At 38.9% G+C, this 26764-nt stretch overlaps 1 protein-coding gene and 1 long non-coding RNA gene across 2 annotated transcripts in view; one reads left to right on the top strand and one right to left on the bottom strand.

Moving 5' to 3' along the window:
- HIBADH (3-hydroxyisobutyrate dehydrogenase) overlaps positions 1-251 on the bottom strand; it is a 95915-nt gene extending 95664 nt beyond the window's left edge. The window contains exon 1 of the mRNA XM_031455101.1: positions 66-251. Coding sequence (XP_031310961.1) covers positions 66-156 — 91 coding nt within the window. The 5' untranslated portion in view covers positions 157-251. The remainder of the gene's footprint in view (positions 1-65) is intronic.
- Positions 252-607: 356 nt separating this feature from the next.
- Positions 608-24395, top strand: LOC116154028 (uncharacterized). Its single transcript, XR_010381649.1, has 4 exons — positions 608-997; positions 2668-2760; positions 16376-16918; positions 24161-24395. It is a non-coding gene; the product is annotated as an uncharacterized LOC116154028 (long non-coding RNA).
- Positions 24396-26764: the final 2369 nt, after the last annotated feature.

Raw genomic sequence — 26764 nt, 5'->3', positions numbered from 1 at the left:
GCAGTCTGGGCGCGGGAAGCCGGCGGCCGGAGGAGGGATGGGGAGAAAAAGTGCGAGGTCCTTACCCGCTGCAAGGTTGGCCGCTGCCGGCTGCTGCCGGCGGCTCCAGTATCGGAGGCCGGAGGCGGCTCCACGGAGCCGTAAGGAGGCTGCCATGCTGCCCCGCCCCGCCTCCCCACGGTGACCTCCGCGGTACTTGGCTCACCCACTGACTGCTAGGGTGCGTGGTGCGGCGGGCGGGCCCGACTGCGGCGTGGGGCCGCACGCGCACGCGCCCTGCCGCTCGGGGCGGGCACCTACCCGCAAGGGGAGGAGCGCGGAGCGGAGAGGCGCGGCCCGGCGGGACCTGGGCGGTCAATCCCCTTACGGACAGGGAAGAAGACCAATCAGAATTCCTCTCTCCACCGCCCTTCGCGAACCACCAATAGGAGGCCTTTTCTGACGCTCACGTCGTGAACCCTGGCCCCACCTCAAGCCCCTCCCTCACTTACAGACCGCGGGCTGGAGTCTCCTTGTTTACGGAAAGGCAGAGGGTGTGTGGGAGGCGGTGGCTGTCTCTACCGCCTCCTTGGAGCACCTGACCCCCCAGAGCCGCCCCCTCGGAGTGTCGTAACTGCGCGTGTTGCAGGCAAGGACATAACTTTGACTCGTGGCAGCTGCAGCAGTATTTAGGCAACAGCAGAAATTCGCGGTCTCCCAGTACAGGGATCCATTTTTAACCTCAATGATGTGGGTCTCCTAATGTTAGCATTTGTATTTTTAGTGTCTGTTCATTGAGAAACAGTCACAGAAATCTACCATGAATACCAGTAGTAACTGTTTCAAATCCATTTGATTTTATTTACCCCAGCAGTTTCTCCACAGATCTGAAAAACAGTAGAAAAACAACACTGTTCTCTTTGAAGGATAGAATTACTAGGAACTTGCACTGTTTATCCCAATATATATTTTTCTAATGTTTGAAAATTCTGCATCCGTTTCACAAGCAAAAATGAAGGTAAGTGAACATGCAGAAAATAGTGTATACGTTTATCTGTCAGAGAGAAGGAGATTTGCTCATTCTTCTGCCTGTGCTTGATGTACATATTTGAATCTCTCAGCCCTTTGGCCATAATTGCAGGGCTTCCCCTCCCCCACTAACCTCTTTTGTATTGGGTGTCATGAGCACACGAAAGAAAGACTTGTGGCCTTTTCAGAAAGGTAGTACTGGAGGAAAGAGTGAGGAGTGACTAGGGCAATAGGAACCCCTGGGTGTACACCACCCCCATAAGTTCATTTTATTTATTCATTTGCCTAGGTGGTTCTTACCCAACCTTTTAATCTAAGTAGGAGAGTCAACAAATTTAACTTTGACCATTTTTACCTCTGCCCAGTCACTCATGGATTTCAAAGTACCTAAAGGAATTGGATAATTTCCAAGCAGGCTCCCCCAGGGTTCTGGGCATGCTAGCAATGTTTCCAGAAACTGGTACAGAGGGCAAGATTCCCATTGGTAACTGGTAGAAAAACAATTCCCTTCTTTGGCTGTCTCTCCACCCCAACTCTCTACTCCACATCAACCAAAAAGGAGGAAGGGAGGAAGAATGGGAAGAAAAAATTATTTCAGCTATTGGGACAGTCTCCTAGATCTGGGTCCCTGCCCAAATCTATTTACTGGTTTCTGGAGCATTTCCTATCTGATCCTCTCTTCCTGGTTTATTTAAGATTTAGCTGGAATAGACGTCCTGCAGCCAATAAATGTAGCCTGCAGGTTTGTGTAATTAATGACTGAAATGCCAGTCTGCCTTTCAGCTGTCACCCTACATAGCAGAGCTATTTACAACACAGGCCAACATATCAATTTGATCTCACAGCTCCTAAAGTGCATATCCCAGTCCTCTTGAGGTTTTTATATCCAATCAGATGGTTTTTGTCATTTTTATTGGGAGCTACTGTTTTTGTTTCTCTAGGTTGTTTATGGGGCTCTCTTCTTGAAAATTAGTATTGCTTTACGAAAGTCTGCCTCTACAAACGGTGTTTCCCTAGGGCTGGAAGGGGAGAGGAGAAGTTCAGAAAAGAGAGCAAGCAGAGCTACAGCTGCACATGAGGTCTTTTTATTGGCTTTTTTTTTTAACTGATGTGATGGCTTTGAAAAAAGAGTGAGCAGCATTGAAAGTTTGATTCTTTTTGCTTAAGTAGGACCAGGGTATAAGTCTCAATTTCTCCATATCCTTACATCATGTAATTTAATGTCTCCTCCCAGAATTCCTGTACTGATTCATAAATTAAGGCTCTGAGATTTTCATAAAAGTTTTCTCATAAGCAGTATGATTTTTTTTAAGTAACTATTACTCTTTGAAGGTGCTCACAGATCTTATTGTATTGCAGAGGCAGTTACTGCCACAGCTGGCTTTATTTGATTGCCTTACTGATGTCTTTGTTGGAAAGGCACTGCAACTTCTCCCCAAGTCTCTGCCACATAGTTTTTCTTGAAATTGTGTTTCAGTGCAACATAGGCTCTTGACTTCTGCTTCTGGGAGGATGCAGTAGATATATTTGCCTGAAAGCCATCGGGGAGCCCAGGTCTTTTGAGCATGAACTGCCTGTTCTCCTTGCTTGGGATGGTGCAAATAAACCCTTACTTTGCTGCAAACACCCACTGTCAGAGTTTGGCTTTCCACTCTGCAGGCACATGACCCTTGCTCCGTAACAGTAAGACTGAAAGGTGGAGAAAAGAAGGCATACCAGCTAGGACCTTAGGATCCAAAGAGGAAGACAAAGGTAAATTCTTGGGTTTTTGTTTAGCCTTTTATATCACATACCGGGTACTGAAGAACCAAAAACCAGAAATCTAAAATTGCCAAGAGGCACAAACAATAATGTCCCAGTAAAAGGCTGCTCTCTTTAGCCAAAAGACCAAAAAAGAGGCAGCTTAGCAAGACAGATAACCTTTAGAAAATAACCACACTACTGTAGACAAACACTGCATAATACAAACCTGTGGCCCCACCTCCACCCTAGCCTGCAAAGGCCTTGTGAGGGATCAAGGCTTCCACACTTCAAGGCCATAATGAGACACCCCAACGTCTGAACACCCTAGTCCCTCTACACCTCCACCCCATTATGTGGTGTCAGAGAAGGCCAAGTAGAGAGACAAGACTTTTCCCACTGCTGGATGGTAATGAGTACCCATCCACACATACACACACGCTCCCCACCCCTATCCCCAAGGTGTCATTGGACACCACGTAGGGAGCCTGGACTTCCAGCCCTACCTGACAGTAATGAGGCACCCCTCTCTTTCTTGGCCAGGGTGGAGTCAGAGGGGCCTAATGGAGAGGTTGGACTTCCACCACTACCCAGGGGTAAGAAGGCCACCCCTCCCTGCCATAGTATCATGGAGGCTACATGGGGAGCATTCCTACCCCTCTCAGCTAGGGGAGTACCAGTGGGAGCCGATTGGGGAGTTGAAATTCCCACCCCCACCCACCGCATTGGTGTCAACAGAGGCAAAATGGGGAACCTGACTTCTGTCCCCACCTGGCATTAACAGAAGTGGTGCCTCTCCTCCATCCCCTTGCCAGAGCAGTGTCAGAAAAAGCCAGCTAAAATAGGAGATTAAAATAAGATCCAGAGTGTTATAATACCCCAAAATCCGTGTTTCAATTGGAAATCACTCATCATACCAAGAACCAAGAAGACTGCAAACTAGTGGGGAAAAAAAGTCAATACAAAACTGACAGAGAAGTTAAAATTATCTGACAAACATGTTGAAGCAGCCATCAGAAAAATGTTTCAGTGAATGATTAGAACACACTTAAAACAAATGGAAAAAAATAGTCTCAGCAAAGAAATAGAAGATATAATGAAATAAATGGAAATTTTAGAATTGAAGAATGTAATAACTGAAATTAAAAAACAACAACAAATCTCAACGAATGAGCTCTACAGCAGAATGGAGCTAAAAATCAGTGAACAGGAAGCTAGAACAATAGAAATTACCCAATCTCAACAACAGAGAGGAAAATAGACTGGAAAAAAAAAAAAACATGGCTTCAGCGATCCATATCATAACTGATCTAATATTCATATCCTCAGAATTTAGGAAAGAGGAAAAAAGACTTTCCCAACAAAGCCAGTGCGATCTAATTATTGTTACATCTGTCCCCAAGCTATTACTGTTAATCTCTCACCTCCATGATAAAATGGTACTGTCTCTTGTCAGATCACTGAGCTCCCAGGTTCTCTCTCTCTCTCCCTCCGTCTCTCAATTTCTTTTCCACAACAAGTTCTGGTATCCCTTCTCTACCACACTCTTTAGGACTCAATTCTAAATGACCTTCCTCTTATAAACTCCCCGTTACAAAACAAATGAGTCACAAGTATGAAATGTACACTGTGGGGAATATAGTCAAAACCTATGTAATATCTTTGTATGGTGACAGGTGGTAACTAGACTTATCATGGTGTTCATTTTGAAATGTATAGAACAATAAAAGCACTATACTGTGCACCCGGAACTAACACAGTATTGTAGGTCAATTATACTTCAAAAACAAAGTCATAGAAAAAGAGATCAGATTTGTGATTAAGAGAGGCAGGGGGTGGGGGACAGGAGAACTGGATGAAGGTAGTCAAATATAAGATAAATAAGTACTAGGGATGTAATGTATGTCTTGATAAATACAGTTTACACGCCATATGATATATATGAAAGTTAAGAGAGTAAATCCTAAGAGTTCTCATTACAAGAAAAAAAATTTTCTTCATTTTTCTTTTATTTTGCATCTGTATTAGTGATGGATCTTCACAAAACTTATTGTGGTAATCATTTCATGATATATATAATTCAAATCCTTATGCTATATACCATAAATTTACATGGTGCTGTGTCAATTATATCTCAATAAAACTGGAAGGGAAAAAAAATAAACAAATGACCTTCCTCAAGAAGTTTTTTTGGGGGAGGAGGAGAGAGGCAGACAATAAGCAAGCAGTCAAGAAAATGATCACGTTTGATTAAGAAACTATATCCAAAGATACTTTCAAAAATTGCACCAGTTAGAGGGAGGGTATAGCTCAAGTGGTAGAGTGTGTGCTTAGCATGCATGAAGTTTGATCCCCAGTACCTCCATTAAATAAACAAACAAACCTATTTACCTGCCCCCCCCCCCAAAAAAGAAAAATAATTATACCAGTTAGCATCAGGTTTGGCGAAATGAAACAAAAAGGCCAGTGATAGCAGTCTGGTTTATCCTCATAGAAGAGAAGTCTAGATGTAGGCAAACCAGGGTCATTATGGAAGCTCTGAGTTATCAAAGATCCAGGCTCCTCTTTTTGTTTTACTATGTGGCGCTGGTATGTAGCCTCATGATTATTTCATGATCCAGAGTGGCTGCTGGTGGTTCCAGAAAACAGAAAAGAAAGGGAAAAAGGAAAGGAAAAGGGTGTATCAGTGGATTGTCCTCATTTTCAGAATTCTTCCTGTAAGTCCTACTACACAATTTCCCTTCCCCCGCTGGCCAGAATTTAGTCATTTAGCCATTCTTAGCTGCAAAGAAAGATTAGAAATGTAGTCTTTTAACCTGGGGATAGGTGGGTGTGGAAGAACAATGGATTTGGATACACTGATAAAACATTGATAAAATGATTGAATTGTGTCCCAAATTGCGAGCATTCCTAAGGACATACTATACATTTATTGAAATGGATTAGAGCTTGTCATGTATAGAAATATTTATCAACAGGTACATATATGCGCAGGTTAGTATACGTACGTATGGCTCCTTGCTCTGGTATCTGAGAAGGCTTGGAAGCAATGATATTCCAGTAGCAATGAACATACCTAGTGTTTTGTATTTTCCAGTGACATGTCTACCTTTGACTGTGGTGGGCAACAATTATCAAACCTTGTAAATATGGATTACACAATGTTATTGAATAAATTTAATTACCATGAAATAAATATTCGTTGAGTCTGCCAATAATTATGATTATACAATCTAATTTATACTCATAATTATTTTACTTACTTTATGGTCCTTAACATGTAAATTCAATATAAACATTTCATCAGATTAATTAATTATATTCCTTTGATCTGTTTTATAAAACATATAAACATATTACTGCTCATAAATACTATGGAGCACATACTACACACTTTTTAATATGACATAATAGTAACTAGACTGAATCTTATCTCTTTCAATAGTGTCTGGGGTGGAAAGGTGCTATAAATCCACAAAATCCTCATTATACTTCATCCTAATAATTCTGTTTCTCAGTCAGGGACCTGGATTTCCATCACCTCTGGAAAAAAAAATTCAGAATCATGGTTACATTTTTGGGAGCTATTTAAAGTAATAGGAAGAATTAAGAATATTGGACGGCAGGGGAGGGTACAGGTCAAATGGTAGAGTACATGCTCAGCATGCATGAGGTCCTGGGTTCAATCCCAGTACCTCCATTAAAAAAATAATTCAATAAATAAACCTAATTGCCTCCCCCCACAGAACAACAGCAACAACAAAAAAAGAATATTAGACAGGAAGGTGTACCAATATTGACTATTTTAATTCAAATAAAGACAGCCTATCAATTCAAACTTCAGGTTACAAGTGATTTAAAATTTTCATTTGCTTAAATAAATCAAAGAAATGTATTGGTTCCCATTACGGAAAAGAGCCTGTTGGGCCTGGCTTTAAGACAGACCTGTTCTCTGTGTCTCCTCTCTGCCCGCTGCAGAGCTGCTGCACCTTCAAGCATCATACCCTGTTTGCTGCAGTTACTCCCATAACGGTTACTGATAGCTGTAGCTGCTTATCCTCTCATCTGGCACCATCCCTGGGCTGTATAAGACCTTCTTCCTCCTGGAAGAGAGAGGAAACTTTCTTCTTCACAGAACTCCTCCTCTGATCAGATTCTAGCTTATCTTTGGACTGACTACTATGGCCAAGGTAATGGAATTACGGCCCATTTCTGGAGTTGAAGCTCAGTTCATTCTCACTCAAACCAAATGACTTGAGAGTAGTGGATGAGGAAAAGGTAGGTACTGTTTTTTAACCCAAAGAGGGCTGAAAGGCTACAGAATAACAATGGCTGTCAGCCTCAGTGACTGAGCAAATTAGCACATGAACACAACTCTAGACAGGCTGTTAAACTGGAACGCCAAGTAAAATCTGGGCCCCAAAATGTAAACACTGCTTCTAAAAATTGGCATCAGCCTGTCTTTGAACAAGTCACACATTCCCCTATATTCATGTCATGCTTATATAACTAGTATTAGCCCTTTTGTTATTGAGGATGCAGTGCATCACCTTTGTCCAAAACCCCTGTCATTTTTGTTAAAATTGATACAGCTTGGGATATATCAATTAAAACAAAAATAACAGGTTTTTGGTTTTGCTTTTGTTTATTTAGTTTTGCTTAAGGATGTAATTACCAGAGGCCCATAACATAATTTTGGTGGCCTTTGGTCACAATGATATTTCCTAGTCAGATTATTTCTATATGGTCCAATTCATCTGTGAAATCGTAAAGACATGGTTTACAATCCCAAATGAATGATAGAACTTTTCCAAAATACCAAAGCCCAGGCCTCATTCAAAAGTAATTCCTGGGGTGAGTCATTGAGCATTTGAATGTATTTTTTTATTTTCTCAAATAATTTGGCTGCAGAATGAATATTGAGAGCGAGTACCATATAAGGTAAAACTAAGACATAAGAAATGCTCAGAAACTAGTCATGTGACTGTGGACATAGAGTGAAAGAAGGTATGAGAGATACCTGGGAGGCAAAATTGATAGTACCGGTTACTTCCAGAAGTTGAAGGACACTTGAAAGAGAAGAAATAATCAGGTAGACCCTTAGGTTTTTGGCTTGGATGACTGGGTAGATGAAAATGCCATTTCCCACGATAGAAAAATGGGTTGTGTTGAATTTGAAGTGGACGTGTTCAGCAGGGAGGGTATGGCTCAGTGGTAAAGGGCTTGCTTAGCATGTATGAAGTCCTGGGTTCCATCCCCAATACCTCCATTAAGTAAAAATAATAAATAATAATAATAAGTAAATTTTGATTTCCCCCCCCCAATAAACACATACATACATAAATCTATAAATAAATAAAGCGGACATGTCCAAGGCCAGTTTGCCATATGGAGAGTTTAAGTTAGACATATACATTTGGAAGCCATGGGCTAACAGACGATAATGAAAGTCTTAGGTGTAGATGGGATCCCTCAGAACATTTCTACAGTGGATAAAACTCCAGAGAACACTCCAGGGGGTGGGTGGAAGAATTAGAGCATATATAAAGACCAAGAGAGAGAGTCCAGAGAAGGAGGGAAATGAGGACAGAGTGACGTCGGAGAAGTCAAAGCAGGAGAACAGTTCAAGGAAGGAATATTTCATAAGCTCCAGTTCTTATCAAGGGAGAAGCATGAGAAGCAAAGAGAAATATTTCTAGGCTTTTGCAACTAAGAATTATTGTTGCCTTTAATAAAGGAGAGTAGCAATGAAATGGTGGGGCCAGATCACGATAGATGGAGGACATATGGCAAAATGGGCAAATGGAGACAATGAATATGGTTGGTTTTTTTTTTTCCAGGAAACTTGGCCTGTGAAGGAAAGGAGAAATTAGCAGGAAGTAAATTCAAGGGCGTTTTTTATTTGTTTGTTTCCAATGTTTTTTTTTTCTTTTATTGAAGTATAGTTGTTGTACAATATTATATGTTTCAGGTATACAGCATAGTGATTCACAATTTTTAAGGGTTATACTCCACATGTAGTTATTATAAAATATTGGCTATGTTCCCTATGTTGTACAGTATATCCTTGCATCTTATTTTATATCTAGTAGTTTGTCCCTCTTCTCTCCCTACCCCTATATTGCCCCTCTCCTCTTCCGTCTCCCCACTGGTAACCACTAGTTTGTTCTCTATATCTGAGTCTGCTTCTTTTTTGTTATATTCAGTAGTTTGTTGTATTTTTTAGATTCCACGTGTTAGTGATAACATACAGGATTTGTCTTTCTCTGTCTGACTTATTTTACTAAGCATAATATTCTCTGGGTCCATCCATGTTGCTGCAACTTCTGTCTTTTTCAAGTCACTTATTTTGGGATCTGGGTCACTCACAGGCAAACCTAATTCTAACTAGTAAGTCTAATTAGAATACATCTATGAATGTTTATTAAAACATTTAAAATATTGTCTTCTAAGAATTTTTAGTAATATACTATAAGAAAATTCTCATGATATAATGTTAAGTGAAAAAAATCAGGACACAAAACTGTTATTGCAATATTTTATAATTTTGTATTGTGTATATATATACACATAGGGAAAAACATAGGATTATAGATATTTTTTCTTCTCTCTGCTTTTCTTCACCTTCCCTACCTCATCATACATGAAAATCAATTCCAGACAAACCAAAGACCTATACATGGAAGGCAAAACTTTAAAGTTATTAGAAGAAAATATGGAAGAATACCTTTATGACTCTGGGATAAAAAAGGATTTTTCAACAAGTCACAAGTGCACAAATGACAAAGAGAAGTATTAATATATTCAACAGTACTATAATTAAGGTCTTCTACTCATCAAAAGATACCAAAGAGAAAGTGAAAAAACAAGCCACTGGAAAGAGATATCTGCAACACATAAAATCATCAAAGGAACAATATACAAAATCTATTTTTAGAAATCCCACAAATGAATATGAAACAACCGATAGAAAAAATAGGTAAAAGATATGAACAAGTACTTCATTAATGATCACAGAATGCATATTACAATCACAATGAAGAGATGAAGCAATAGAAACTTTCTTACACAGCTAGGAGTATAAATTGGGTCAACAACATTGGAAAATTATTCAACATTACCTAGGAAATTTGCGCAAACTTGGTCATTCCATTCTTAAATACTTAGCTTAAGGAAAACATCTATATGTCCATTAGGAGCCCTGTGCAGCAAAAAGCTAGAAACAACCCAGATATTCAACGGAACATGTGAATACATTGTGGTCTGGGTATAAAAGGGAACATCATTACAGCAGTGAGAATGAATGGAATATAGCTGCTCTTGTCAACATGCATGACCCTAAAAGCAAAGTAGAGCAAATCACAAAAGAATAAATAATTTTATATAGAGCTCAAAACAGTCAAAAATGCAAAAAGTATTTCTTTTTATGAATACATACACATGTAGTAAAACTATACTAAAGCAAGTGAATGATTAACACAGATTTCAGTGTAGAGGTTACCTCTGATTGGGAGGAAAGGGAGGCAAGGTTGATGGGGAAGAGGCACACGGAAACCTGAAAAACCATTAGCAAAGTTCTGTTTCTTAAACTTTGTGATAGATACTGGTGTTCATTTCATTATTATTCTTTAAATAGTAATAAGATTATTGTGATATTTGTAAATATATCATATACTTTTTTATATGTCTCATTTTGCAATTTAAAAGAGGTTTTAAAAGGAACAACTTGGGGCTAATTTTTTTAAACTAAGCCACAGGCCCATAGTGTGTCCTGACGATGTAAATTTTTTTACAAATTAATCGTTAGGGCACATTTCAAAGCATCATCTCCTGGTTCTGACAAATTATATTCAAAGAAGTTAGTGTTTTGTATATTTTTGGTCATGGGGCATAAAACTGAGCAGAACATTTTCAGTGTCCTTTGCAGCTAGCTATGGCTGTATGACTCTATTTGGGCCAACAGGATACAAGCAGAAGTGATAGGTGCACATCCAGGTCTTTCCTTAGAGTTGGATTCCCATGCCCTGGACATTTTCTCTCCTATTGCCCGGACATGGAGGGGCCCAGTCGCAACTCTGTGCATAAAGACAACAGCCAAGGAGATGGTGAAATGATAAAATGGAAAATGCTCAGGTCTCAATGGAACCTGGACCTCTTGTGGAGCAGGACCACAAGGCCAGCCCTGGACTGCTTACCCTAGACTGTTGGAGTGACTATATTCAGGAGTCTGATTATATTCTGGAATCTCTTTATTGCAGCAGCTCAGTTTGTACCTTGACTTATAAAGCCATTGTCATTCTTTATTTGTTCCTTGTAAACATCAGTAGAGTAGACAGACATGACTCTGAAAATAGAACAGTATAGTATTATCTGCATGAAAACCAGCTGCTTCCATTGCCTAGAAATTTCATTATCTCAGTGTCCAGGAGTGACTGGGCCCTGAGACTGGGACAAGTCTCAAATGCACAAGAGACCAAAGTAGACACCTAAGTGCAAATGTATTAATTTCCTAGGAGAAATAAAAAAAGCAACACCCCTGTAAGTATAATTAACTCATTCTCTCCCCAGCTATGAAGCTATGTAGAAAGCTAAATCATCAGAAACCATTTCAGTGACTTCAGAAATTTTTTAAGTTCATGGAGTCAACTCATCCTCTCCCCGAGGCAGACCTACATGGAACTGAGAGGGTTGCTTCGTGAGCATGAAGTCAAAACAAGGAGAAACTGATGAATCAAATGTCTAGTGAATGTCCTTTCACTTTTGTGACTATAGTGACAGGAAGTACTCAAAATCAAATGGCCAAATCTCCTATGTTTATTTCACATTAGAAGTGATGTTGCCACTGGGACCAGGAATCAATCAAAGACTGACAGTAAGGTTTCCTTTTCCCCTGGGAATAGGCACTATCAATGTTTGTCTCTGTGTTTCCTCTTTTCTTATCCCAAGGGCTGGTCCAAAAGAGTGTTCCTGGTTTTTAATGAGATTTTCACCTGTTTTGGAAGAAAAAAAATTCTCCCTGAATTAGTGGACTTTCAGGGAGCAATTCCCTTTGTTCTGAGAATATGCTATTAGTTTTTGGTAGTAAAACATCTTTCCTTTTATGTCATGATGGTGGCAGTAGACTGGTGGGTCTTTTTCATGCCAGGCTTTGGTAAATTGAAAAGTTGGCAGCACTTTATCAGGTCCTCCTGTTTTTTTTTTAACTGAGTCATAAAAGCTAAAGGCCTGGGACTACTGTTCTATCCTCTCACAGATGAATGACTGTTTTTTGTTTTGTCTTTTTGATTGACACATTCTTAAGATATGGTAGTGACCTCAAACTGGTTATACTGAAATTTACTGAGCCTTCAAGCTATCCTTTGGGTGATTCATTTTTAATTCATTTTTATGGCTAAATTCTTAGAGGTTTTATTTTATCTCATTTACAAGTTATCAGAGCATATCTTTATAGTCTTCCAGTATTTAGAACATCCTGTAAACTCACTCTCGAAGAGCACTAGAAGCATGTCTTATGACAATAATAATAACATCTACCATTTCCTGGGCACGTACTATATGCCAGGCACTGTAAGTTTTTTTATGTGGATTAATTCAGGTAGTTCTTACAGCAACCCTATGAAGTATTTACCATTATTATTTGCATTTTAAGATGAGATGATTAGGGCAGTAAGAGTTTATTCTTCCGTCCAAGATCATATAGCTAGCGACTAGACCCAGAACTAAGAACAGGCATCTGATCACAAAGTGTATTTTCATATTACGTCTCTCAAAAAATCAGGGGCTGCCTTCTCACTGGGACTTTAAACCCTGTTTCCTGTAAGACAGTAAAACAGAGGAGGCCTAGTAGGGCTTTGTTTAGTATATTTTTAAATCTTTGATACTTTAAAAATATTCAGTGCTAAACCTAATTCACCTTTAACATAGAAATACATAAACAACTTGCATTTTCTAGAACAGAAAAATGACAATTCTTCTCAGTAACTCCCTCTGTCCTTTCTTACTCTTCTATTTGTGAACATTTTGTCCCTAAAGTAACTTCTGACTGCAGCTTTATCAAGAACAGTATTTCTTTAGAAAGAAGTTTTTCCTTGGGCTGATACTAGTTTTTTTCTTTTGTTTTGTTTTCTTTCTTGTTTTAACCTGCTCTGTCATTGTGACTGAGAAAAGACTAGCCCTTGTCTCTCTATTCCCGTTTCTGGGACATGGCCTTGGATTCTGTTCAAGGAGGGTCTTATCTCTGGTTTGTGTGTCTTTCTGCCATGCTGAATCCTCTAAAACCTCCTTGGCCTTCCTCCACTGGCCACTCTTGAGTGTACCCTTCCTAGAGGGTGTCTTTCGAGAGGTCTCCGTCATCTGCCAATTTTCTACATACTATTAGTCAGTCTCAGCTTTAGTGCTTTGGATCGCCCAGTCACATTCTGTAATGTTAGGTGTATCGAGGGGCTTAAGAAAGAAACCCATAACTCCTTAAGAAAGAAAATCAAACCAAAACTCACTTACATTGAAGTATCCCTCTAGTGGGTCCTGTGTTACCTCATGTGTCAGGGGTCTCCAAGACCACCTCTAGGTTTAGGGATTGACTAGAAGGACAGGACTCAGCATACGGCCATACTCAAGCTGTGATTCATTTCAGCAGAAAGATACAAAGCACAATCTGCAAAGGTAGAAGGCACATGGGGCCAAGTCCAGAGAAAACCAAGCACAAGCTCCTTAGAATCCTCAGCTGGTGGAGTCACACAGGACATGCTTAATTTCCCAGCATTTTACACATGTGAAATGTTATCTGCCAGGGAGGCTCATTCGAGTCTCTGTGCCCAAAGGTTTTATTGGGAGCTGGGGACCAGTCACAAAGGCGTTCCCTGCCTAACACAAGCATGTGTTCAGCATAAACCACATTGTTGATATGAACAGTTTAGATATAATGAGCCATTCTTATTAGTTAGAGTGATGGGAAGCTTTCCCAAATTCAAGTTCCAGACACCAGTCACAGACCAAGCTTGTAAGGGGGCCTTTGAAAGGATAGCACTCAGTCTGCTATATTGACTTTTTTAAATAACTGAGGGCACACAAATGAAGGAGATCTGGTAGAACAGGTTTATGGCAAAGTCCCTGAGGGAGAGTAAAGAGTCTGAGGCTGGAGCTTCCAGATATAATTATCAAGTCCAAAGGTCTGTACTGGACAATGAGTGAGAAAGGAAACCAGAAATGGGAAACCAACCAGGAACCTGGCTGAAGTAAAGCCCATTGAGGCCTTTGATCAGAGGTGATTGATCCTGGGTACCCCTCCTGGTGCACAGCTGGATCAAATGCTTAAAGTAATAGAGCCAAGACTGGCAAATGCTCTCCAGCTGCCCCCACAGCATGGCAAGGATATCTCAGAGAAGAAAGGTGCTCAGTAGCCACACATGGCCAGTAGCTACCATGGCTACCATATTGGACAGCTACCCCTTGGCATTCGTTGGCAGTAGAGACAGATGTCTCCAATGTCATTGTCCCAAGAAAATGGCAGAGCAAGTGCCCTGATGTACACTCAGTAGTTTCAAAAAGATTAATGCCAGATGAGCTTAATTACTAGGGCAGAAAAGCAGTTCCTCACCATGCAGTCCACCTTTAACCCCTAAAGACATACGTCAAAAAGACCTAGCACTCTTGGTAAGTTCAGAATGAATCACTGAACAGTTATAGGTCCTTAGAAATTAAGGCTAAGGCTAATGGGGAGGGTATAACTCAAGTGGTAGAGCGCATGCTTAGCATGCGTGAGGTTCTGGGTTCAATCCCCAGTACTTCCTGTAAGAATAAATAAATAAACCTCACTACCTCACCCTACTGAAAAGAAATTAAGGCCATGGCTTAACTCTTCCAATGGTAAATTTTAGGTTTTAATGTGCTTTAAAACCAAGAAGTCAGAAAGCTCCCCCATCCCAGATCATCTGTTCAAAGACCTCTGCAGTCCTGTGACCTCAAATGGATTGGCAAACCCCATCGGGTGCCACCAAAAGAAGATTCTTACATCTGTCGATGCTCAGCAGAACTCAGTGAACTAGGGATAAGGAAGGCCTCCTGTGCAACTGTAGCCAGTTACATGTCCCAGCAGACATTAGCTTGGGTCCAGGCCTTACTGCTGTGCCAGGATGCAAACTGAGAGGGCCGCTGGGGCCCTTTCAGGAGGACTAATTTGACTCATTAGGGACTCTAATAGTCCCACATGCAACATAACTTCTTTCATTAGCCAGACAAACTCAAAGGATACTCTTGGCCAAAAGATAAGTCAGTGATCCCCAAGGAGCTATTATTCCTTTTCCCGCCTCCTAAGCCTGCTAGTCATGCAATTTAATCATAAACCTTCCTTTTTCTCTTTGCCCATCTCAGGGTGGCAGGGCTACTGGTGAAGATAATTTATATATCACCTCTGCCTGCTCATGTAACACTGGACACAACCATGCACCTGCAAGATGCCCCCACAATCATGCACCTGCACAAAGTGGTGGAACAGCACAGACCACCAAGTATGTTCCTTCCTTACACAGCTGTCAGGGGACCACACTCCTAACCCTTCCATAGGCATTTCACATCCAGGTCCAAGTCTACTTCTCATCACTTCTCAACTCATGGCCAAGAATCCACAAACCAAATACTAGATATTTCAGATTTAGGCCATCTTGTTAATAGAGCAGTTCCCCTTAATAGAGCAACCTTCACATTATGAAATTTTTCTGACTCCACTCAACCAGTATTTAAAATACCCACTACAATTACGGGTTTCAGTCCAAGTAATTCTCCATTCCAACAACTTCAATCACCACTCCAGCAACCTACCTAGAAAACTTCCATGCAGTTCAGGTGAAACTTCAGGCTTTTTGAGACCCACACGATTGGACTCTGAAGCCTGAAGTATGGCCAAACAATAACTGTTTCGTAGGTGGCACACATTAAATTTTCAGCTTTACCTGCACTTTGCAGTCCTTCAGGACTCTCATCTTTTGCTAGGTATACTATGAAAAACAGATTAGCCAGAATGTTTAAAGTGTCTGTTCCTTCCCTTGAGAATACCAATATTTACTCTAAATTGGTTTGGATCTGGAAGAGACAGGATGTCCACAGTAATTTTAACTTGATCCTGTTATTAGCAAGGAAATATTCTTTTATTTGTCAGGCGTTTTGTGGGTTTCTTTCTGTAACCTTTACATTGTTTATTTTCAGCCAGTCATTTGTAAGGGAAAGTTAAACCTAATGAATTTCACTTTGCAGTTTATAATTATTGTACATACATCATGACCATCATTATTCTATATTCTCTCCAAGTTTGAAATTCTTGAAAGATACCATTCTATTCCTCCAATAGGATAATATAATAAATGACCTGTTCTATATCAAATGGGACAGCTTCCTATAAATTATATCTTTTCAAAGGACCTATCATGATCATTATTGCCAGGTTTTATTGCTGCAGAAGGCAAATTAATTAATTTTCTTTGACAATAATTTTATGAATGAGGATAATTTTGTGAAGGCAATAGTAGAAAGGCTTCTGTAACAGCACTGAGGAAGATTAGTGTGGGAGTAATTGGTCATTGTTGTTTTCCTGCCAGGCACTCATTTCCATTTCTCTCTCTCCCCTTCCTAACAGCATCCTAAATTCAGGTACCAATATGACTCTTTTCATGTACGTCAAGGGAAACCGTCACACCCAGCTCCAGAGAAAGGCTGTTTTGAATTAGGAATAATACCATGTCCCTTGATACATTACTGGTGCTGAAACTCAGACCTAAGCTGATCTGCACATGACATTCCTTTTGCCCCAGGGATTGTTCAGGAAGAACCTATTAAACCTGTTTGAGCTGATAAGAATTGAGAAGAGACATGAAAAAACTCCTGAGAAAGAGTTTGCCTTGTTCTTACAAGAGAATCACAGGAAGAAATTCTCTTTCTCTGGGCATTGAGGATGGCAGATGTGAAGGCAGCATTTTGCCATGAGAAAAGCCAGTGCAAGGATGGATCCAACAAACAGAGGAAGAACACTCCTGACAGGCCACACTAGGCTGAACCCAAAGCCTGCCCCTCTCGAGGCTTCCATTGTGTGGACCAATGAATTCCCAGTTACATGAGCCAGTAAAAACTAAGTGAAGTTTGATCATCTATTACTTTTGGACAAACATATCTTACCAAAAAGGTGAGTTAATTTTAATCTTATTTCACTTTCAAAATATTTTAAAGTTAAAAAAAATTTTTTTACAAGCAAGTATGTGATAAAATTCAAGCAGCAGAGAAGGACAGTCAAAGAAAATGACCATCTCATTTCAGACATCATCCACCTCTCCAGAGTCAACCACAGGATAAGTTTCACATATGTACATGTATGTATCCTTGTTTCTACTCAAATAGAAGTACAACATACGCATTGTTCTAACATCTTGCTTTTTGTACTTTCTATATCTTGGAGATTATTTCAAGTCATACATATAGATTTATCTCATACTTTTTTTTTTCCGTTGTTCAATCCCCAGGACCTTGTATATGATAAGCATGTGCTCTACCACTGAGCTATACCCACCTCCTATCTCATCTTTTGTAAAGGTTGTATGGTATTCTATTTTATAGATGTACCACATTCATTTAACCAATTCTAACTTTTTGCCACTATAAATAATGATGAAATGAACATCCTTAAATTTAAATATTTGAACAAAGATATGAGCATAAATCTGAGGATAAATTCCTAGAGTAGGCTAGCTGGGTCAAAAATTGTATACATTTTATATATTAACAATTATTGCCAAAATCAATAGAACCTTTTTAGAAGAGATTTTGGCAATAGCTGTTAAAATATAAAATGCATAGACTTTTTGACATAATAGCCAAATAGATTGTTTTTCCTTATACTCTACCAATTGATCAAAATTATACTGCATTTCAGATTGCTTACTCTTTGGACCACAACTTTATTTCAGTTTTTTTGTTGTTGTTTTTCTGAATTTTCTAATTGCCTTTTTTTTTTTCTCTTGAGAAAAAGAATGCACGCCTTCTTTACAATATCCAGATATCTCCCAACACCTTATTATTCTATCTATAGTATGGAATTTATTCCTTTCTAATTACAAACATTCTTTTTGTTCCCCACTGACTTCTTGTTCCAATTTGGAAAGACATTCCTAGGCCTGAAGTGCTAGCAGTCATTTGGGATGTCTGGTCATTAAACCCTGGGTTAGGTCCATGTTTTCTGTACTCCAGGTCATTTTCTTTCTAATTTCTCACTTTCTCATTTTTTCTCAAATACATCAGGTAACTTCCTAAGAAAGGGAGTTTCTGCATCCTTAAATATCTTAGCAGTGGCCCCTCCCTCTCCATGGTTTTGGCATCCACCATTATGGAGGGCCAACTGTAAGGGACTTGAGCATCCAGGGATTTTGGTATCCCCTGGGAGTGGAGGTAGGCGGGGCGGGCTTGCAATGAATTCCCTGAAAACCAAGGGATGACTTTATCTTGTTCAATTGCTTACTTGACAGTTTGACTCCAAGTTTTCAACCCCAGAAAATCTCTGAAGTTCTCCTGGATACGTTCATTCCTGCTCCCACTGCAGCCCCTTTTGATTATATCTGGGTTGTGGTTTCTTTCCCTTTGTTTTATCCATCACATGGTTCCATCTCTTTTCTGACTTCCATAAAATTTTTAAACTCTTTCATCTGTTGGTGATTCTTTTTCTATTCTCTCCATTCATGTGATTTTTATTTCCTTTTTTTGATTTTCGTTCCTTTCTATCATTTTGATTGCATCCAGACCAAACACATGTGTACAGTTTGCCATTCGAGTAGGAAGCCTCTCCCTAGTCCTTATTTTCAGAGTTTCAGGAATTCACCTGTCTACTTTTTCCATTGATGAGATCTAACCTCTTATATAATTATGTAAGTTTGACCTATGTAGGTGGAAATAAAATGTCACCTTCCAGAAATATTAGTCACTTAGCACTTTAGGAAGGTTTTAAAGTATCACCATAGATGTGGTAGGAATTCACTTATCTCTTTACCACCGAAGTATTTAAGGAAACAACTGAATGGGTATTCTTATTAAGCGTTGGTAACAGCCTGAACTTTTTGTAGCATTGATGGAGTATGACTCAGGATGGAGTCGTATTGTTCTGGAACTAAGTGGGTGTTAGGGGAATGAAATGATGCATTATTCATATTTTGTTATTATTAGCAATTTATTATAAATACATAACCTATAAGCAGTGGTGTGCTAGTAAATATTTAATTGTCAATTCTTCAGGGAGAAAAGTGTACATATATTTATTATAAATTTTTATAACATAAAGGATGTGTAGCACACAATTTATAAACAATAATAAAATATATAATACTTTTATTGTAACTTCCACATAGCCAATGGATTCTTACAGAATGCTTTTGCCAAACTTTTGTATCTGTAGCCAGCATGCGGTCTCAATTGAACTATGATTTGACAAATGGAGTTGCATCCTGATCTGCTAACTCTTTTCCTAATAAATCTGCTCTCATTAAATTTGACATATGCAGTCAATTTTTCATGACAGCTTTGCTTAACAGCCAGCTCAGGAACCAAATTCCTGAAAATGTAACAATCAGCTCTTGCAAATGGGCACAAGCAAACTCCAATACACCTATAAACCCCACTTCTAGTGATCAAAATGAGGACCCACTTATTTTTGTTGTCCAAACAATGCTTCTCTGATATCATGGGAAAAATCTTTCTTCTCTGTAATCTCCTCTCCTTAACCATTCCCCATCTCCCATCATACACAAGCTGTACAGCGTAGGGACTGGGCAGTTACCTTACTTAGTCCTTTACAGGAGAGAAAATTAGAAATTCAGCTGGTGGCATATTAGACTGGAGCCTGGCTGTTGCTGGTGTCACAGCCACATGGTGGCACTATTGAAGCACAGGTGTTGCAACTGCCTCAGTACCCCTCCACACATGACCCCCACCCCAGTTTGGTCCCAGTTATGCAAAGCTTTCCTGCCTACATCTCCTCTGAAAGCCTAGTATCTCTCTTCCCTTCCATACACAGTTCCTTTCAATGAAGGACATTCCATCAGTGCCTAAAAGTTATATAATAGGACCTTCTTGTTGCCATCTGTCCCAGCAAATTCTACTTGTTGACCTCTGGTTTTTAGACCCTGTCATTCATGTGTTACTGGGAGCCACCCCGTTTCAGATGTACCTGTGATGCAGGTAAATCTTTGACTACTAGTCCAGGGCCTGGAGAAGCTCAAGCCCTTTTTACAATTTTTCTATCCTTACTTTTTGGTGTCTTTCTGTCATTCTTTGTTCACTGTATCTGTGTGGCCTGCTAGATTTGACCCACATTAGACCTCAGTGGAAAAACTCCATTCTTTATCATCTTCCATAAGAAATTAAACAAAACTCATCATTTTTGTGTTTGGGCAACTTCATTGTAGTACTCCCAATTTCATATAAATATCCCAGGGAAGGGCTCTAATTGGCCCAGCTTGGGTCATGTACCTACCACTGGGCCAGTGTACAGTCAGGAGAATGGATGACCGACCAGACCTATATCCCATGCTGGTTTCTATGATGGGGGAAAGAGTACTCCAAAGGAAACTGGACCTGAACTGTACAGGGAAACTGTACCTGAAGATGAATGACACAGATGCCCAAAGAACAAAAGCAACAAACATCCGCTTCTGGTAGCGATTTGACCCTTCCTCCTGGCTAGATTTCCTTTTTTGGATGTTTTTCAATTCCTAGAGAAAAATAGGGAAAGTCAGGCTCTGTGGGAACAAATTGTAAAATGAAAACATATTTAACGTGAAGTAATGCTGAAGGATATCCTTTGAAGCATGCCTTTGAAATAGCAGCTCATCTATTATGAAGCTTAGATTTTTGGACAATTGGTGTTCTCAAAGAGGGGTGGAATTTTTGCATGCTTTCAGACCCTCTGACATGTGGTATTACTTTAAATTTTCATTTAATATGATGTAATTTTGAACCTTCAGTGGAAATATTAAATCAGAAGCTGCCTTATGCTACTTAGGCAGAGGCAAAAAAAAGGGTAAACAATCTCACTGCTTTTTACTCACCACTATTCTAGCTTTATGATTTTGTGTCTTAGGGGTTTTCTCATCTCTAAAAACTCCATATCAAAGTATGAGAAATAGGCCTTGGAATGTAAACTATTCTGATAACAGGAAGCATTAACAAAATAGTTCCCTTTGTTCTACTGAGTTTCTGGAATGCCCGATGCTGTCTGAGCATCTCACCAAGAAGGCCGTCTTGTATCTTGAATCTTTGGACCACATATACTTCCATTCCCAAAAAGGTTTAGAGCAGACAGCTTCAAACTGGGTCTTCATACTCCTGGGGTACTTGAAGACTTTACCCAAACACATGTTGATTGGATGTTTTTAATGCAATCAATTCCCAGTTCTCAACTTTCACAGGCCCCTTTCCTGAGAGACCCCTCCACAGGCCTGCCAATCCCTCCCTTTTCACATTCGCCCTTCTCCCAGCTCTCAGAAGACAGATACATTGCTCTCCCTCTCTGAATCTCATCTTGGTGCATTGCTCCAGGCTATAAAAATCTCAGAGGCAACTCAAAAGAAGATAATTAAACTTGTACTGCCCCTGAGGGGCCATCCGCCCTTCCCCACCCAAAAATAAAGCAAAGAAAGCCTCAGTAAAAAAATACTAAAGCCTTATTCTATCTAGGCAACAAACTCTTGGGAAGTCTTCATGCCTTCTCTACCTCTCATCTATCTCTCTTGTATTGAATTAGGATTCAGAAGGATGTTATCTTAATCGCTTAATTTTAAAATGATAGACAGGAAGTCTGATTTAGCTGATTGGTTTGACAATAAAGACTGGCTTCAAAAGGTTTCTATTCATTCAAGAAACTTATTCTATAAACTAAATGATCTAAACCTATAGCTCCAAGGATTTGATAAAAACAAAGTTAAAGTATATATTCAAATTACAATACACCAGGAAGGACATTCTTTGCAAAGATTCAACCTTCAGATAAAACATTTTTAGATGTCAATGTAAAATGTTCAAGGAACCATATGTTTTTCAAAATTCTTTCAGGGTTACATATGCAAAGAATTTTGAAGATCCCCATCTAAAGAGCCAGAAAACCACCTCAAGCAATTTAAACTCTTCATTAGGAAAACACAACTCTATTTATAACTTGCAGCTATAATTAACTATGAAAAATATCCAATTTCAAAGAAGGATATAAAAGAACATAACATCTTAGTAAAAATTCGTACTTAACTAACATTTTTCTTTTGCTGACTTAATGTTTTCACTCTTGAGTCTAATCAAATGTAGGGTTCTCCAAATTCTAAATATAGAATTTGGCCTGAGGACACACTAAAGCTTTCCATCCCACCATATTTCAGCTTGTTTGTTTATGCTCTAGGTGGGCAGTAGCTGGTGCTTAAACTCCATTTTCCCCCTGTTTAAGCCTATGAAGTTTATATCTGAAGCCCCACAAGACCAAAACTTTCTGATTACAGTCTTCCTGGTGGTGGTTTTCCCCCTCCACTAAAGCCATTTTTTTCCAGATTCTGGTGAATCTCATGACTGTTTCAACCCTATGCAAACAAAATTGCAAAAGCACAACTGACTTTTACCTTCTGTCTTCCACCTTTGCTGCTTAGATATCTTCAGGGTCTTTTAACACAATATGATGCAAAGTTAATTACTAAGGTTTGATAAGCAATTCTCCAGTGAAGACATACAAATGGCCAATAGGCACATGAAAAAATGCTCAGTATCACTAATGATCAGAGAAATGCAAATCAAAACTACAATGAGGTATCACCTCATACCAGTCAGAATGGCCATCATTAAAAAGTCCACAAAAAATAAATGCTGGAGAGGCTATGGAGAAAAGGGAACCCTCCCACGTGGCTGTTGGAATGTAGTTTGGTACAGCCCTTATGGAAAATAGTATGGAAATTCCTCAAGACTAAAAATAGAATTACCGTATGATCCAGTAATCCCACTCCTGGGCATATATCTAGAGGGAACCTTAATTTAAAAAGATACATACACCCCATTGTTCATAGCAGCACTATTTACAATAGCCATGACATGGAAACAACCTAAATGTCCATCAACAGACAACTGGATAAAGAAGTTGTGGTATATTTATACAATGGAATACTACTCAGTCATAAAAAATAATAAAACAATGCCATTTGCAGCAACATAGATGGACCTGGAGATTGTCATTGTAAGTGAAATAAGCCAGAAAGAGAAAGAAAAATGCCACACGGTATCACTTATATGTGGAATCTGAAAAAAAAAAAAAAGACAAACAAGCTTATTTACAAAACAGAAACAGCCTCACAGACATAGAAAACAAACGTATGGTTACCAGAGGGGAAAGGGTAGGAAGAGATAAATTGGGAGTTCAAGATTTGCAGATACTAACTAATATATATAAAATAGATAAACAACAAATTTCTACTGTATAACACAGGAACTATATTCAATATCTTGTAGTAGCTTATGGTGAAAAAGAATATGAAAATGAATATATGTATGTTCATGTATGACTGAAGCATTATGCTGTATACCAGAAATTGACACAGCATTGTAAACTGACTGTACATGTATATATATACTAAAAAAAAAATTACTAAGGTTTGATTCTATTAAATTGCCAGACAAGTTTACTGACCCAGACCAAACTGATTTTTCTACTACCAGGATTTTCCTTCCTGTTTTTAATAACTGAAAAATGTTGAAACATATAAAGATGTTGCAAATACTTAGCAACACAGTTTTCTCCACAAACCCTCTTACCTATTAGTTAGCTGCCAACTGAGAGCAAAATTTAGCCAAGGACAAAGAGACCCTGAGAGCAAGAGGTGGCCACTAAGGGCAAAGGGAGCTGTTTGGAAAGCGAGCGTGCCAGGGACAAACTTCCTATTGCACAAGCTTGCCTCCGGCCAGGCCAGTCCTTGAGGACAAGGCTCTCTTTAATCACCGCATTTAGCCTGGCATAATCTTGCTTTGGAGAGAAACAGTAATTTCTTGATATGCATTTGGAGCAGAGGGTTTATTTTAATTGCATTTTTCTTTGTTTAATTTTTATTTTGTATCTGCATTTTGAGCACAGCCCTTAAAATAACAAATTAGCCCAACTATATCTTTGGGTAAAAAAAAAAATCTAGCTTTCAGAAAATTATTATAGCTATAGATTTTGAGGGGTTTTGTAATAGGGAAGAACAAATCTGATTCCATATTGGATCTGTTTCTTTTACTTTAACCTTTGTATTCTATTGCTTTTGCTACAAGTTAATCACTAAAGGGACATTGCTTATAAGCTTAAATTATACATAACGGCCCATCTCTGGGAACACTGCCTCCCAGATAATGGGCATTAAGATAAAATACCTTTGTTTAGATCACAGGAAACATCCTGACCAGGACCACCAGTGAATGACGGCAGGATGGAATTCACACATTTCCTTCAGAGGCGGACCCGAAACCAGGAAATGTTTGACTTTAATCCCTCCCCTTTTAGTATAAAAGAAGCATGAATTCTGACTCAGTCAAGATGGTTCTTTGAGACACTAGTCCACCATCTTCTCAGTCTGCGGGCTTTCTGAATGAAGTTGCTATTCCTTGCCCCAGCAACTTGGCCCTCAGTTTACTGGCCTGTTGTATGGCTAGCAGTATGAGCTTGGACTCAGTAATAGTTTCTCTTATTTTTTTCTTGTCTTCACAGTATTTTCAACGTTATGACTGTTTCATCTGTATTTTGCATTTACATCCTGTAAAGATTTTTCTTTAGAAAGAGTTTGGGGAATAAAAACTCCACAAATTTTTTTTAAAGAAAATAATCCCTAAAGGGTAATTACATGTTCCCTTTGGTGAGAGAAACATTTTTTAGTCCCATCAGCAGAGACTGCAAAGCATGTCAGTGCACAATGAATAATTGTTGATGATGATAAAGCCATAAGTAAGCAATATTAAGAAGGTGTGACTTCATTATCAATAGACAATTGCAATGGTGAACTTGTCGCCAAAAAAGAAAAAAATTATTCACTTAATGTATTTTAAAATGATAAAAGAACCATTGGTTTATAGAATAACTCTTCGCCCACTCAGATTAAATGAAGATTTAAGTGCAGCCAAGCACATGCACATGCACATGCACTTGAGAAAAGACAGGATCTTCTTTTAACTATCTTGTACTAAAAAGGACACTGAGGTCACCTAGAATCCACTGAGACTTTGTCTACTCAAAGCCCTGAATTGGTCAGTTTTGAGACAGTGCCTCACAAACCTATTCTGTAAGAATGACCTCAATTTTTAAATCTCAGCATGGCCTGTTTTGTAATTCTTTTACAGCTCGAAAAAGATTCCCCCAATTGCTCCCCAGGTACTGCTATATTGAAAACTTCTGGTTTCCCCTAGTTTCTAAGGTTAAACTAACAAATATTAAATTACATACAGTCTTACTTCTTCAAGGCACCAAATCTAGTTTCCCTCTAAAGAGTAACAGGATGGCACATCGAAAAGCAAATTGCAAACCAGGGGACTGACTGAACAGTGTAGTATGATATAAGATGAAATATGGAATGAGAAAGTAGAGGCAAGGAGAAAACATACCCTTGGTGAATGTATTTTGTTTGGAAACAGAAATTTAAAACATTTTATTTGATGAACTTCTGATCAAGATTGGCGGAGGGGGTTCACTCAGAAGCATTATCCCACCCACCTAAACCACCTCCCGCCCTCCACAGCAGCATAGACAGAATTTTTAATAAACTCTATTTAAATAAGACACCTCCATGCTCAAAAATGAAATGGGTTAAATGGGATATAAAATACTGTGTCTCTATGTATGCATGAAATAAGAAAAATGATAAAGTTAAATTTATATGTTTTGACTTGTAAAGACGTTTATGATAAAAGTAAAGTAATGTGTATACAGGACTTGATTTCACAGAAAACAACTAAACCCCCAAATCTCTCTCTCTTTTTTTCAGTCTGTGTGGTTGTGTTGGTGAAGTGAGCAAATCATACAGGTCTGATTCCACTATATAATTTGTGAAAAGATACATGTCAGTCTTTCAACATGTTTCCTTAGATAGGCAGCAAGGATGGAATAGAGAGATGAAATCAGCTTTTCTTTAGATAACTTTGAATTGTTACAACCAGCCTGCATCATTTTTATAATTTGAAAAATTCCAAATTAAGGAAACTGTGGAAAACTACCTGAGGCTGAGTTGTACATGGTTTCTAGATTTAATGGTAAATTTCATACTGGTTCAGTATTCATTTGTAAATTTTCTAAATTTTATCTACTTATAAAAGTAATCAGTATTTATTTTAGAAAGATTTAAAAATGCAGAAAATCACACACAAAATAAGAGAATAAATATCCTCAATAATTCCAATCCCTGAAGATAAACGTAATTAATATTTTAGTGTAATTATTTTTGGTCTTTTATTTCTGTGTTCTTGTGTTTGTGTATTTTTTTTAAGTCACATCCTGTGCATATCCCACTTTTTAAAAACCTAAAAAAAGTTGTTTTCCCAATAACCAAATATCCTTCTTTAGCAGTGGTTTAGTGGCTACCCTTTATGCTATAAGTGTCATTTAAGATTAGATTTGACTATAACAAAATAACAGTGATTTAAGCACAAAGGTAGGCAGATCACGGATGGTATGTTGGTTCTAAGAAGTCAAGGCTGGCTACTTAATTGTGCGGCCCAGTGCAAAATGAGAATGTGGGTCCTCTCGTTGAGAAAGTAGAAAGTTCTGAAATCATGTCCCACAGGGTTAACAGAAACTGGTGACTAACAGAAATTCTTGAGCTTGTCTTGCAGAACAGCAGGTAAGGGAACAGCTTGTTAAAAATCACTCTGCTTGTAACCTGCCTTCGCTGACCAAGCTGCGTTAATTATTTTTGACTCTTTAACCACCCCTATAGATAACATCTCGCTATTATAATGGGAGCTTACATTGTTTTTCCAGAACTTGAAGTCAGCTCTTGTC

Source organism: Camelus dromedarius, chromosome 7 (genome assembly GCF_036321535.1).
Source record: "Camelus dromedarius isolate mCamDro1 chromosome 7, mCamDro1.pat, whole genome shotgun sequence".
NCBI classification, from domain to species: Eukaryota; Metazoa; Chordata; class Mammalia; order Artiodactyla; family Camelidae; genus Camelus; species Camelus dromedarius.
This window is presented reverse-complemented; position numbering and strand designations above follow the sequence as displayed.